This window comes from Pempheris klunzingeri, chromosome 18 (genome assembly GCF_042242105.1).
Source record: "Pempheris klunzingeri isolate RE-2024b chromosome 18, fPemKlu1.hap1, whole genome shotgun sequence".
NCBI lineage: Eukaryota > Metazoa > Chordata > Actinopteri > Acropomatiformes > Pempheridae > Pempheris > Pempheris klunzingeri.
In genome coordinates, this window is record NC_092029.1 from 6,106,407 (window position 1) to 6,122,003 (window position 15,597).

A 15,597-nucleotide genomic window follows, 5' to 3' on the forward strand; every position below is an offset into this window, starting at 1 on the left:
TTATATTTGAAAACAACAACAGTGAAATATGTTGTTGTTTTCAAATATAAAAGTGCATGCATGTTCAAAGAAAAGAAAAATAATAAAAACACAAGAGATCAACATTTCTCCTCCCTCCTTCTCCGTTTCACAAGCGCATCATTCAAGAGGAAAAGTACAGCCACTTAAGACTCAGGATTAAGGCTACATTTCACAGTGGTGCATTTTTCAAGACACTTAATTATAGCTTTCTAGAGGAACACTGTGACGAGGCCGAGGCTTTTTCAGCTCTAACGGGATGTTTCCATGTTTGGCCAGCCACCAGCCAACTGGCCTGCCAGCTAACCAATCAGCGAGCCCACCACGCTCGGCAGCAGAGCAGCTAAAGCTCAAGTCTACCAGCCAGTAAACCAAACCAGGAGAGCGCAAAATGAGTCTACCGCTCAGTTAGTTAGACTTTGGCTCGTAGCCGGCTAACCGGGCAGTCAATTAGTGAACCAGCCAGGCAGCAGAGGACGCTGACGAAGGACAGAAACTTTACTCCTCGTGACATCATCGACACAACCTCCTCGACTCACATCCACGCACTGATCCCAGATCACAGCTAAGCCCTTAATGACTGTTTGTCACCGAGCCCGTGACATCACCGTGAACTGTTAGGACGAGGACAGCACGTTCTGCGGTGTGCACTTGTGTGTATGTGTGCATGTTCCTGGGCAAACCACTGTCACTGAGTGTAATCCATGTTTTGTATTAGACTTTGAGGTGGGTGTGAATTTAGAATTAAATGTATTTATTTCTCAGCGAGGAAGTGAGATGCTAACAGAGTTTGTCTGATATTTCGTTCTGTTCTTGAAATGGCAGAGAGCAGCATGGAAAGAGATGGAGACATGGAGGGGGCGGCTGCTCACTGCTTGTGGCAGGAGGGTAGAGGGGGGAGTCAGGGAGGGAGGGAGGGGTATAAAGACAATTTCCTCCCTGCTCTTATTGCTCTGACTGTCTGCCGCCTACTGCCTTCATGGAGGTCCCTAATTGAGATCACTTGTACTTAAAAATAGGAACAAAAAAGGAACTTCTGTGGGCTGGGAGATGGAGTGGAGAAAATAAAGCAGTAATATGTGACGAAGGCTGCCATTAAAGAGTCCCAATGATAGATCTGAGCGACTCGGGCAAAGAGCTGAGAACTCTTTCTCTGTTTGCCAGGGAACCTTCAGATGTTGACGTGTCACACACCACCTGCTGTCACAGCGCTAGAGCCGTGCATGTTTAAGAGTGTATATGTAGGCTTTCTGTGTGTGTGTGTGTGTGGGTGTGTGGCTCTTTGATGGGGTAGGGTGACAGTGCCCGGGGCTGAGGCCAGAAACATGCCAAAAAGAAGGAGTTCAGTTTTTCCACTTTTGTATGCGAGTGTGTGTGTGTGTGTTACAGTTTGTCTCTAAATTGCTGCAACAAAATATCTTTACAGTCATCAGACATATTTGGCTGCCCCACTGTATGCGGCCTTTGTGTCATTAGCTATGCTATTATTAGTCCTTCACTTTAATTTAGCTGTTCTACCAATCAAACCCTCCCTCCAGCTGCCTTTCCCAGACTCAGTCCCAGTGTGTCCCTGAGGCGCGCTGGTTTCCCCTTCAAACCATCTATCACTCAATCAGGTCTGATTGTGCTATTAATCAAACAATGAGCCCCCCTCCTTGGAGACCAGTCTGAAGGATTGGCTTGAAGGTAACGCGGCGTATCCAGGAGTGGTACCGGACCACGGCTGGGAACAGGAACCCTGTAAAGAGCGTTTTTCTTGGACGGAGACCCTCTGTAGGTGCTAAAGACAATACAGACACTCGGGCTAGGCCAACATTCCACTTTACACTTTTCCCTTCCTCTGTGTATTTCACTGGTCTACTTCCCCTCTGCAAACTAGCCGGCTAGTATCAAAATATTTATAGTACATCAGCAAGACATGCTGTTCTCATGTATCCAGGACCGTTTAGCCCTGTGTTCATTATGCGAGGTAAAACTAATACCAGATTTATAGGGGGAGATTTCTCTCTGTTCTCCCTGTCTGTGTAGTAGGATTGAGGATGATTTATGTGAGGTACGGAGGCACAGGCGAGATAGATAGAGTGGCTACGCGTCGAGAGGCAAACAGGCAGCGGCCGAGACTAGCACTCGCAGGGGGGCTATCAGCTATCACTCGCCCGTTTCCACTGCTCCTGTTTCGAGACTGGAGGAAGGTAAGACAGGAGGGACAGCGGCTGGAGACGGGGAAGGAAAGGAAGGAGACAGGAGGTGAGGATGTATGTATGTATATGCATGGAGGCAGGGTGGAGGAATGTCCAGGTGCACTGGGTCCAATTCGATGTAAGGAGCTGTAGAGGAGGACCAGATGGTGGGAAAAAATAAGTCTGTCATGGATGCCCAATTGCACACAGACATAAACATAGACTCTACAAACCCACGCCTCGAAATGCACCATATACGTTTTTTGTCTTGGAGCATTTAAATGTATTAAATATAGGGTACTATCTGTTTTGCTTGGCCATCCTCACAGACTGGGTATCGTGAATTTTACTGACAGAAAGTGAAGCCATGTTAAAAAACCTTAAGTCCTGACATTGCTTTGCCACATAATTTCTGGGGGGTACTAACTGTCAAAGCTGTCAGTCTGTAGGTCCAGTACCGAGACAACAGCCAATCAGATAAACAGGAAATGAAAACATAGTACCGGGCAGGAACCGCATGCAGCCACCACAGCACTGGGCGTGCATCGAGCAACAGTACTCAGCTTCCGAGGGTTTGGATCTTGCTCTCCTTTTCTTTTTCCTGATCTCTTCCTGATCGCAGTCCAGCTCGGAGCCGCTCCAAAACACTGAGCCTGAACTCTGCAACCTGGAGCCATACATGCTAGATTGAATTCCAGACCATTTAGACGACAAAATGGCCCCAGGAAGCCTCGCCTTGTGAACATTGTGAGAGGCCTCACATGGGGCATATTTTGCTCTGCGTGATGAAGGAGTTAACAAATTAAGTTGAGAGTGTCACCGCTGATGCAGCACACTCGGAGATGGGCCTTTGCCGAAAACCTTAGCCTGTAATTACACTGAGCCTATTAGGCTACTGGTCAGAAATGACTCACAACAAGGTGGGGGTGAAGAGGGGGAGAAAAAGACGGGTGGATGGAGTTCACTTTCATAGCTTCCAGCCTAAGATGTCCTCAGATGAAATCAATTCCAGTCATCTTTGGAAAAGAGAGTTCAATGAACAAGAACATCATGAAAGTTGGGGGAAAACATGATTTCACAGAAGATAAATGACTATTGTATGATTATGTGACCCATGACCCTGTATTTTCCACACACACTAACAACATTGCCGGTTATTTCAGGACAAGGCCTTCTCATGTCACGTCTGCTCTGCCCCTCACTGAGACTCAGATGACGCCAGCTTTATAGCGCCTAAATCGAGTCCTGAGTAGGGAGACTCATCGGCTGTTGGGTCCCACAGGGAACATCAATTACGTTGTGAAATGCTGTCCTTCAAACAATCTATTCTGTGGTGTTGCATTATAGCAAAGCTGAGAATTTTAACGTCACACACATAAAAATCCCTCTTTGGCAACAGGATTGTTGGGATGTGGTCTCGGGCTGACAATTAAATTGTCCGCTTGGAATACGCTGTCACTCTGGAAGCATGAGATTTATGGCAGATCATTTTGCGAGAACTGATCATCCTAAATGTTTTAACTTTATTTTATGGCGTCATAGATCACTCTGATATGTTCTTGTGTCCTCTAGAGACTGAAAACTGTCCCCAGTAGTTGCAGAAGTCATTTACAGACAATTAAAGAAGCTCTACACAGTCCAATCTCCACTAACTGAACTGTTGTTGAAAATCGTCTTCCACCGAACTAATGCTTTTGTAGCAACTTTCCTGCAAAAGGAGCAAATATTTGACACTTTACAAACCACAAAGCACAATCACATTGCTCTCTGAACCATCTTTCAGGCCACGAAAAGCAGCTTCTGCCAGTAAAAAAACCCTTTAAAGTCATAATACATGTATACAGAGTTAAAGGCTGTAAACATTAAACCCGTGTTTAAGTTGAAAGAGATTCTGTTTCATCAGTAATCGTCTCACACTGTGAGCCTGATGATTGGGTAATATTTATGATAGGCCCTTAGGGCCTGCTTCCTCTCAGCCTCTCCTATGTCTATAAAATCCCTTACCCTTGGCCCAACTGCACAGACATGGTCCCATTAGAACCTGATTGTATATGTGCTTTTAAAGTGTGCCTCTATAGTGCCTTTAATGTGCACAAGTCATGTGCATATGTGCACATATGCATGTGATGTGGGTGTGTAAGGACAGTATGTGTGTGTGTGTGCATAGCAGTAAAGGGGCTGGCTCTGAGACTTTGGTTAACCGGACTATAATTTGGAGGCCCAGTGAAGACTCCCAGCAGCCTCTCACTGTTTGTTTACCAGAGAGACCAACTCTACTGTTTCTGCTGCATCTGCAGGGTCCTGCAGGAAAAGGGCGTGGGTATCTGTCTGGCTGTGTGTGCATGTGTGTGTAGGTGTAATGACATGTGTAATGTACTATTCATGTGAACTGTAGAAAAGGTAAAGATAAAATTGACTGTGCGCACTGGGAATACCATTTGAACTATATATTTCCTTAAATTAACATATTTAAGGAAATATATGGTTAAACTTATATCGAATGTACTTTTTTTTAAGGAACCAGAGCTTTCAACTAAGCTAAAGAAATACTCTGACATCTGACATTCCCATATTTTTCTTTATACACCTTTAAGCTACAGTAAATCAAGGCTACAATAGACATATGCAATCCCTTTCTTCCAGGAATGGTAGCCTTGTCATAAATAAGAAAACAAAAAGAGCCCAACTTGACAAAAACACCCTCACATTAAAAAGTGTTTGTCAGCAAAAAATGACTTCTATTTTTGTTTGTGCCGAGAGTAATTCTCAAGAGACTAAACTGCTCGCTTTCTGTCCCAATTGGGCTTTTTTTTTTTTTTTTTTTTCCAACAATCCTCCTCCAAAGCAGGAATAAAAAGAAAACAATGCGATTCAAAAGACCAGAGCTCCCAGCCTGTCATTTAGCTGCAACTTTGAATTGTCTTTGCTCTGTGTGAGCTGTTTTCTTTCACACACAGTCAGACTGAATTGTTGCAGCATCCTAAAATTCCACCATGAGAGAGGAAGAAAGAGAGAGGAGGAGAGGAACTTTCAAAATATCACTCTAATAAAATATTCCTGCTCCTCTGGGATCCTCCTTTGCTCATTCAGCATCAGGAGAAGTGAAGTGGAAAAGGCCTGTTATTGGTCTCTGTCCAAAAAAGAGAAAGAGAGAAAAGAGAGAGAGACCTATTTCCTTTGGGGAAAGGCAGAAAATAGAATGAACAGCGCAACAGTTGACGGAAAAACTTTTAACTGCGACAACAAAATGAACTACAGACGACTGTAAGAGGGCAGCTGTCTGGGTGAGTGACAGGATTCAACTCCAGACTGAAAGCCTGCTCGAGAGAGGATCAGACAGTATGTATGTATATAGACTTTGATCAGACGGCGCTGCTTGTCGGAGCTGTATGATTGGATTGAATATGTGTAAACTGGAACAGCTCAGGGACTGACATAAAACACACCAGCTACAAGTTCTCAAAAGATGCCAGCCTCAGTCACAGGAGCGCTTTGAAACAACCTGAAATGTAACGTAGGGGATTTTGCAGTTTTGTAACATTGCTGTACAAGCAGAAATTGTTCAAAACTTTTCTTTTTTTTTTTCACATCAAGAGTCATGCAGACTTCGGAAAATTTGCAGCCAAGTTGTAAATCAGAAAGCCTAACTGGTAACACTTTAATTTAATCCTTTATTGAACATTTATAAGAAGAATATTGACACTCAATGAAAGATTTATAACTATAATGTAGTTTTAAACAGACATGAGCATCTTTTTAAGTATTTGTCAACAACTATAACTCCTCCATTGAAGCACTCATAACACTTTGACAATACAGCACAAGTTTAATCATCTTAAATATAAGTATTTGTTCATTATGTGCATTAATTACATTCATTATAATCATAAATGAAGCACTTATTCTTATCATCTTTATTAATAACTATTAATTAAGTGAAAGAAATTGAACCCCTGGTTATATCTCTATGCGAGTCCAGTTTGAAATATATTTATCAATATGTATTTATGTTATATGTGCTTCTACTTCACATGATTCCAACAAATGAGCACACTGGGTCCACAGATGAAGGCTGTGAGATGCTGGTTGAAGCCACCGGATAAACATGGCAAGTTTTTTTTTTTTGGTCAGACTGTTATTTCTAAGGAACCTTCACGCTCAACAGGTTTTAAACCCACATGTTAATAAAGACTTTCTTAAACACTCTAACCATATATCATTAAATACAATTAGATCCATGTCATCATTCATTAAGTGTTTATACACCAGTTATGAATGTTTCATTGAGTTGCTCACAAATACATTAATAAACCCTTAAAATGTCCTAATATACCTAATGTCTGCTTACAACTACTCTGTTGTGTGTGTATCTATTTAAGTGTATATATAACAAAGTGTTACCACACAGCCTCTTAAATTTCTTAGTCCTGATGCCAATTCTTTCCTTCTTTCTTTCTTTCTTTCTTCATCTCTCTCTCTCTCTCTCTCTCTCTCTCTCCGTCTCTCTCTCTGGAGGCCACTTTACAATTGAGAGCTACCATTTCTTGCTTCCCCGTTCCGCACACTCACACCTACACACACTCTCCTGGCCCCTTTTGTGTCTCTGGGGTATATTTAATTTCAGTGTCTGTGCACACATTTGAATATGTCTGCATGCGTGTGTGTGCGTGTGTGCCACAGGTGCTACGATGCTGGTGACTCTGTTCTGATTATTGCGGTGACCAAAGCATCGCCGCCCCGCCACATTTGTCATCAGCCTTTTCCTGAAAGCGTGGGTGGGAGGGGAAGGACGGAGGTAGGACATAAGGGGAAGGAGAAGGAGGAAGGAAAGGGAAGAAGGGAGAGGAGGAGGGCAGATGATGGTAAATGGCCACCCCCGCGTTGCCATATGGGAGGTGGTTTGAAAGAGTCAGTCTTGAGTTGCTCTAACTGGATGCCTCATGAGCGCAAACCGATCCTTCCCTTTGTGTCATATCTCTCCTTCTCACTTACTCTTTTTCTGCCTTTTAATGTTTCTGTCTCACTCTCTAATTTTCCCACATATTATCCTTCCCTCTCACATGAAAGAATAAACATGGGAGCCCTTTCTTCCAGGCACAGACCTTCAGAGTTGTCAGACCACCATAAAAGGCTTGTGTGGGCGTTGCCGAGTGGGTGGGCACTTTGATTTTCAGGTGTATTTGATCTGTTGTGTTCACACCTCGGCGCTGGCAGGGGGCCCACTGTGTGGGCAGGTAATTTGAGCAAATTAGGAGATGGGGCCTGTGTGTTATTAATGACACCCCATACCCTCCACTGCACGTCCACCTATTGTTCCCTGTGCTGCACACACCTTTCTTTTCTTCCGCTCCGAGTCCCCCGGTCCCATCTGCGCCTCCTGCTCAACACCCACCCTCAGCCCCTCTGAAGGTACAGTAGGAATGCACACACACACACACACACACACACACACGGTGCACATGGGACGGGGGCGGCAGAAGGGGGGATTGGTTCCAGGTGCCAGTTTGAGTGAGAGCATTAATCAAGCAGACAGATCTCCTTGTCACAGACACCTTTAGTGTGCACACACACACATGCACACACCCTATTCTGGACGTCTATACACTCTTTACAGATCTATACTTACACAGTAGTAACTACAAACCCCACTGTCATTATTCTGTGACACTGCTACAAACCAAACTCCCATTTAAAAATACAACATTTCTCTTTTTAAATGTGTGCTGAGTGACAAATGTTTATGAGTTGTGAGAAAGTGAGCGCTGATACTAACGTCTGAACACTGTACCAAGGTGTACTTCTCCCCCTCAGACTGCTCTTCTGACTCAATGCTGCCAAGCTATTGATTACAGTCAGAACTCTGTGTAACTCTTTGATGCTCCTGTACTCGTCTCATGTCACCTTCTCCTCGTAAATTGAGCAAAATCCTACCCAGTATGTGTTCGCTCACATAAATAATCAGTATTGCTTAAAAAATACGGCTAACACGTCCAACCCGTGCTGCTCTTTTCATGACCTGCTGGTAAGTAGGTTTATATATTTGGGAGTTTGGCCTGAGTCAGAGGGGATACCGCATTCCTTTAAGATTAAACTAACAAGGGGAAAAACCTGCCCTTTTCCCCGGCGTGGGGCAGAACAGGTAAGGCCTTGTGTAGGTGCTGTGGCCGCGCTCTCACTCACATCGTTACAGGCTGAACCCAAACATCCAGGAGGCTCGACACTCCATATTTCCCCCTTATAGAAACACGGAGTGTGGAAGCGAAGCCGACTCAGCCGTTTCGCAGGAAAGCGAGCGCTAAACAATGCTACTCAGGTTACCTGCGGTTTGCTGTATCAGCTCCGCTTAAGGCCATCTTCGGACTTAAATAACGAAAATAAAACACGAATGCTTGAATGAAAGAGAGAGAAGAGGGGACGTGAAACAGAAAGACCTGGCTAAAAGAGGTATATGAATCTGGGTTATAATACTGGTGTTCTGTTTCATTAGGGTGAACCGGTTCCAAGATAGACCAATTTTCAAAGTGTTAGGTAGTTACTTCCTCTCTGAGGGCTTATATCGGATAACGGTAATTCACCCAGCATGATGCAATTGAAATGGATGAAGGGCTGCAGGATCTTGTTAAGTGTGAAAATAGCACAGCGCTGCATTAAAAGCTTCACTGGCTAACGCAATGGCATTACGCCGCCTGGTAATTATGGTGCGTTCAAGAATCATGGCTTTACGTAGTGTGGCGTGAGTTTGCAAAGCTATCCAAAAAATACACACCAATTTGGCATGCGTCTAGAGTAAACACAGCAGAGATATAACGTTTGTATTGATTTATGACAAAAAAGCAGACTCTCATAGCCCTTAACAAATATTCTTTATGGCTCCTTGGAGAAGATTGTTTCTGAGTCTATTATCAACACTTCAAACAGGCAGAAACCTACAGTAAGCACAGTCAACTGGCAGGTTGCCTTATCATAATAGTGTAATTAGCCCCCCAGCTACTGAATATGAGGATAAAAGAAGGGATAATACACAGTGCCTTGGGAGTATTTACACTGAACTCTCCGTTTGTTGTTGCAGTCTCCATATTACAGGAGTGAATGTAACCTCCCTCAGCAGTCAGACTCCTTTTCTCCCGTGTTTGAATAACTCCTCACTGCTTAATCTGTAAGGAGGAGAAGCAGATATTGTCTCTGTAGTTCAGAGTTGTTCTGGACGAGGCAACAAAGGGCAGCAGTTGACAACCACAGAAAGAAAATCCGGATCATCGGGGTTTCTCGCATTTTTTTTAAATCACCATTTCAGATTAAAAAAAACATTCTCCATGACCCTGCAAACACCTTTACAAATTAAAAGAAAAACTTTCTCCTCATCTTTCACATCAACAGAGAGAAAGACATATTTCAGGCCATGACACTCTCATTTAGACTTTAATAACTGCCCACAGCCTGTTTATGGCCATAATCAACCCACTATTCAGTGTAGAAACACGTGAGTGAAAATACAGACCAATTAATCTCGCTTTGATTAAACACTGATCACATTAACACTCTGCACCTCTCTTGATTACCCTCAGGAATTATGTAGACTAATGTGAACCTCCAGCACTAATAAGTCCTAATAGCTGGCCCAGTGCGCAAACACACACAGCAGCATTTTACTCCATCAGTATGACCCTGCTGGGATTAAATAACATGTTTGCCTCAGAGGTACAATTAAGCATTGCTAAATAGAGTTCCTTTGAGCCTGGAGTTAAGGGAAGAGTCTTCTCTGCACAGTAGCAGCCAGTGAAGCGCTCAGATTTTTCCCCCTGGCTTTTTCAAATTACCTATTGATGAGTGGGCTTCACGTCTCTCCCTGGCTGGGGGGGGGGGTAGGGGGGGAGGATGTCTGGTTCACTTTTAAGATGTCTCCAAGAAGCAGGCCTGTGGTTAGATCTAAGGCAACACTTATGCAACAGAAGCTGCCTTTCTCAAATACATATACGGTTTCCCTGCAAATTATCTGAGATTTTCTTTGGGGAAAGTTTTCCGCTCGGAGTCTTCAGATATTTACCCACATCGGCCCGCTTTTCTTTTGATCGTGTTGATTTGGGTCCGTCTGTGTAAGCACTTTTTTTTCCTCTACTGCGACAGCACAACTTTACTGAACGATAATTGCTCCCATGACTTAATTGTCTATATGTAATTAAGTTTGTAATAGAGAAAATAGGCATTTAAATGTTCCCCAGAGAGGCATGGTGGTTGAGAGGGTGCCACACATGTTGAAGATTATTCTGCCCTCCCCCCATCTGATCTGCCAGTCTGAGGAGTTATAAAAAATGTATTTGAGGCAATTAAATGAAAATTGCTTGATGTAAATGCCAAGACAAATTTTAATGAGCCCCCTTTTTTCAATTTGGAATATTTGCCCACTCCCACAAGTCGATTCAATTTATCACTGGGAATGTACGCTAAGTCTAAATTAAAAATGTCCTCCAGTACAGATGTACAGACGCAATGGAGTAATGTGGCTTTCTAACTAACAAAACAACATTTAGCAACTTGTGTTCTCAGCAAACTGGCTGACCCTTTACAGCATGATCCGGGAGAAATGTGGGAGCACGAGAACTTGAAGAAAACAAACAAGAGTCAAGACAGTTATGTCATGTTTTTATCTGCTACGTGGACTGAAGCAGTGAAGAAGAAACAGCTCATCTTTATACCTTAGAGTAAATATATGTCATCTAAAATGTATGTAATAAATCAGAAGTCAAATATGATTTTAGTTTAATCACTCAAAATCAAACTTAACTTTGCTCAAACTCATTTCCTCTTTTTGTCTGATCCAAACAAAAATGTTTATGATGTCAATCCTAATTTTTGCCAGGTTCTGATAAAGTACAGTACACTACACTTTATTTATTTCAAATTATAAATGCACCAGACAGTGCTGGTGGTCTCGCAAAATCACGTCGTGCTGTCAGGGGGACTTTTTGTGGTTGTACTGACAGATTTACTGCCCAGATGTTCATAAACAGAGGCAACATCAATGAGCCGCAGCCCAATATCAGTCAGCAGTACTTCATTCGAGAATCGATCAGTGATTATCTTTCCTCTGAGTCCCTCCACCTGAACATCTGCACATATCTGCTCCTCTCCCACTGCTACAGCATGCTTCCAATTTCCTGCAGCGCTGCTCCTCTCCTCTCGTTCCCCCGCGCTGCGACCCCAGAGACACGCCGAGAGGTCAGGGGTTAACATGGTAATAGGTGGTGGTGATTGGTAGAAGACGCTCACTCTCTCCCGGCTTTCAGACAGTATTAGGAGCCACCCTGCTTCTGTGTGGAGCTGGAGCCCAGAACAGCTGTGTCTGACCACGGAGCGACTTCTTAAAAACATCTTTTAAACATTTGATTTGGACAGAGGAGCGGAGGCTATGGACTGGAGCAGAGAACGAGAGAGAGGGGGGTGGGGGCGGGCTATTAAACTGAGCCTGTCTATTTCTTGTGTCGAACGGGAATGGAAATGTTTGTTTAAATTTGAAAATTCATCTGGTAAACCTTAAACATGATTTATTTTGTTGATTAAATTAGCTTGTGTAAAGAAGCTGTCACAATACAATACAGCAAACCCAAAACAGAGGCCGCAAACTGGAGCGAGCGAGTTGGCCTTCACAGGTAATTGAAAATCATAAGGTCACTGCTACTGTTCACAGGTCTTGAATTTTTTGTCTTATTTCCTATAGATCCACTTCAGAATCCAAGCAGCATCTTGAATATAAGATTGGCCAAGTGAAAAAAAGGAGGAACATGAAGGATAAATTGAATTGAAGGGGCAATAGTTTTTGAAAATAAGAAATATTTTTATGGGAGGAGTATACAAATCAGAAAAAAATCATATTGAATCATTTTAACCATTTGCAGAGAGGCCAAAAGTCTGAGGAAATTGATTGTTTTAAGTTTGAATTAATTATTCCAGCTCTTAAATCACAAATTCATATCAGTGTAGTCGACATGGAGTAACCTCCTTTCCAGGGTGGATTTATGTCTTTCGATTAAAAGCTCCCTGGAGGTTGCAGAAATCGACACTGATTAATTATTGACAGCAGCACGACTGAACAATTTCAGGAAGCGATTACAGACCTTTCTTGGCAAACTGATCAATACCTCTTCCCTACACACAACAGAGACACCCAACATACACAACCCAGTAATCCCCACATCTTGTTTCAATGCTCAACTGTAAACTCTCCTGTGCAGCGTCTGTTTACGTTTGTCAAAAATATCACCCATGCTTTTGTTTTTGGTTCCGCAATGGCATCGCTTTGTAAATCTGAGGGTATGTTGCACAAACATGTCATCTCCCCCTTTCAGAAATATTTATAAACATCACATAGAGTAAATACTGGAATCTCTAACTGCATCAAGGTTTTTTTTTAGTTTTTTTTGTCTTTACGCACCGCAAAAAGCCTTGATGATTGTTGGGTCTGTCTCCCACCACAAAAGCTTGGACCTTGATAGCAGGGTCCTCAACGACCTCAGCTGATCCCCTCCACTCATCTGGACCCAAATCCTTCAATCAGATCCAAGAAACTTACCCCCGTTACCCAAGCCCCTTAATACCTCTACCCCAACCTCAACACCTGACCCCAAGTCCTCCCCATGACCCGAGCCCCTAACCCAACTCCAGACACAACAGCAGCCAGCGAAGCAGTACTTACCCCAGAAGAAGTTTTGTTGACATGGTGTCACTGTGCTGAAAAGGCTGTTAGATGCCATAGCTGCCTCTGGTTGCAGCAAGCCCCACTTTTGTTCCTCTGTGGTTTCCGTGACCCTTGACACGTCCTAAACCAAGAGCACGCAGCGTGTCATGAAGAAAAAAAATGGAAAAGCCATCCACAAGACATGCTTTTACGTATCAACTATTTGGATGACCACAAGTAACGACCAGGTCTGGTTTTATAGAAAAAAAAAAATTGCAGAGGCAAATATCGCCTTTGCGGATAGATCAGATGGTGTCGGACTTGCTTGCTTGGCGAGTGTGGTTGGAACGTACTTACTCGCTTAGCGCCGTCCTTGTGACTGGTGCTGGCCCGCGACGATTAACCATTTACACTCCAGGTCGCCCTCAAACACCAACCCCGAGCCGCACGTCTGTGGTTCTGTGGTTGTTTGGGAGGCGAGCAGAGCCCTCACACAACCCAAAAGGCACCAGCTTTAAAACTCGTCTCTTTCCTGCCCTCCATGTGCCGTCACTGGAGAGCCTGGGTCACATGCCCTCTGACGTCATCACGGCAAAGCAGTTGAGTGGGACAGCCTACCGTTGGACTTTCTTCCCTCTCCTGTCCCCGGACTTTTTTCTCTCCTCTCTGGCTCCCCTCCTTCTCGCTTACGCGTGGTTCGGCAGCGTTTCCAGGCTCTCTGGGGGATCGGGGTCTGACGCTCCCATGAGGAAGGAGGCTTCAGTGGGGGCAGCTTGTTCAACCGCCCAAGCCTCCTCAGCATATGGGGAACAGCACTCTCTCTGCTTTGCTCTCCCTTCTCTCTTTCATCCCCCTCCCTCCTCTCTTTCTATGTCTCTCTCCCTCTCTCTCTCTCTGACTCTGCTGCTCCGTCCCTCAACTCCTTTAACAGGCTGCTGTGCTGCTCCCGTCTGCCTCTGAGCAGGGAGAGCTGAGCTTGGTAAGATTTGAGGGTGTGAGTGAGGAGCGAAAGGCTGGCTGGCTGGCTGGCTGGCGGTGTGAGACTGGGTGTGTATATGTGTGTGTTTGTCTGTGAATGCATGTGCAGCAGAGAGAATGGGGAAAGAGAGAGACAGAGAGGCTGTGTGTGTGTGTATGTGTGTATGTGTGTGAGTGTGTGTGTGTGTGTGTGTGAAGAGAGAAAGCGGAGGTGGTGTGAAACTGCTTATTTACAGAGGAGTGTGTCTGAACAGTGTCACTTTTGCAGCCTGAATTTGTTCTCTTTCTCCAAGCTTTTTTATCCCGTTTCACTGTCTCAGGGACTGTAGTCATGTTATTGTGTTATTACTGTAATAAATGTGTGTGTGCATGTGCATGTACGCATGCAAGCCTGCGCTGAGCTTTAATTGGCTCTCACAGAAGCGACAGACGGGGGCGATTCCTGTAAGAGGCCGTAAATCACGGCCACCTGTCTTCTCTGTGAAAGAGATGCCTTCTCAAGGTCTCGCTAACACTTGGAGACACACACACACTATAACACAGACACCCTGCAAGAATGGCCTGCCAACATGTAGAAAAGGGAGGGCAGCTCATGACAATCAACGGTGAATCATCACACTCCAAACACACACTCACTCACACACACACACAAAGATTCTCACTCATGTTCGTGCAGTACAGACACTCAAACGTCCCGGAGCAGTGTCACGGTTCGTCTTTGATCAGCGATCATAGGTGTTTGTTTCAACAGATCAAAAACACAGACGGGATGTTGGTGCAGAAGAAGAGAAATGTGTGGAATGAAGCTGGGAGTTCAGTCAGGTTTGAGAGTGTTCAAGTATCACAGTCATCTTGTCATTGGCCAGTGAGCAACTATGACTACGCAGTAAACAGTTCTCTTCTTGTTATTGCCTGTAGAAACTTTTAACCAGTAATTTGCATATCACTGTTATTTAATTATAGCCTATGGTTTAAAGGGGTGGTTCATCCAAATTGAAAAAAAAACAACATTTAATTTCTGTTGCCCACAGCACTGAAAATTGCATTTTAAACAAATAAACAAAATGTCTCTCTAAAAACAATGTCTCCATTACTACGGATCATCAGACTTCACTGTGAACCTTTTCAGTGGAACTACTTTCTAGCGAAGAAATCATCCCAATAAAAGCCAACCACACAGTGTTTTGTAGATTATTCATATTGTTGCTAATTTTCAAAAAATGCGTTTCTTCATTGCTGTGACCGTCACAAATAATCTTCCTTTTGTCTCCATTGCACTGGGGTAGCAGCAGAAAGCTCTGACACACATCTAAGCCCCTTTTCTGCAAGGCTAGAAAAAGGGTCTGTTACACATCTGTTATAACTTTGTTTGGGAGTATTTTTGGACATAAAGTCAGTATTTCTAAAAGCAACATTTGGTCATTTGTCTCAAAGCATATGAAAATGCAGTAATGTCACAGTACTTGCAATGTTAATAATATTTAAGGAGCAAATCCTTTTTTTTACTAGTACATGAAGATAACACAGAGTCTATGTACACCAATCATGTATATTTTAGGATTAAATCAAAGTGAGGACATTTAACAAATTAATGACTCTTTCCTCAGGCGACATGAAGAAATCTGAGCTAAAATAATTAACTGAGTAAGTAAGTAACAACCCTAAGAACAACTCCTGCTGTCTTAAGACTAAAACTAAACATGTCATCATTATTTGGCAATGGAGACTCAACCCTTCTTTATCATAAAT

The 15,597-nt window shown here is 43.6% G+C and overlaps 1 protein-coding gene across 1 annotated transcript in view; it reads right to left on the reverse strand.

The window, feature by feature from the left end:
• Positions 1–12,946, reverse strand: part of runx2b (RUNX family transcription factor 2b) — a 36,585-nt gene extending 23,639 nt beyond the window's left edge. Inside the window, exon 1 of the mRNA XM_070848873.1 lies at positions 12,889–12,946. Coding sequence (XP_070704974.1) covers positions 12,889–12,946 — 58 coding nt within the window. The remainder of the gene's footprint in view (positions 1–12,888) is intronic.
• Positions 12,947–15,597: the final 2,651 nt, after the last annotated feature.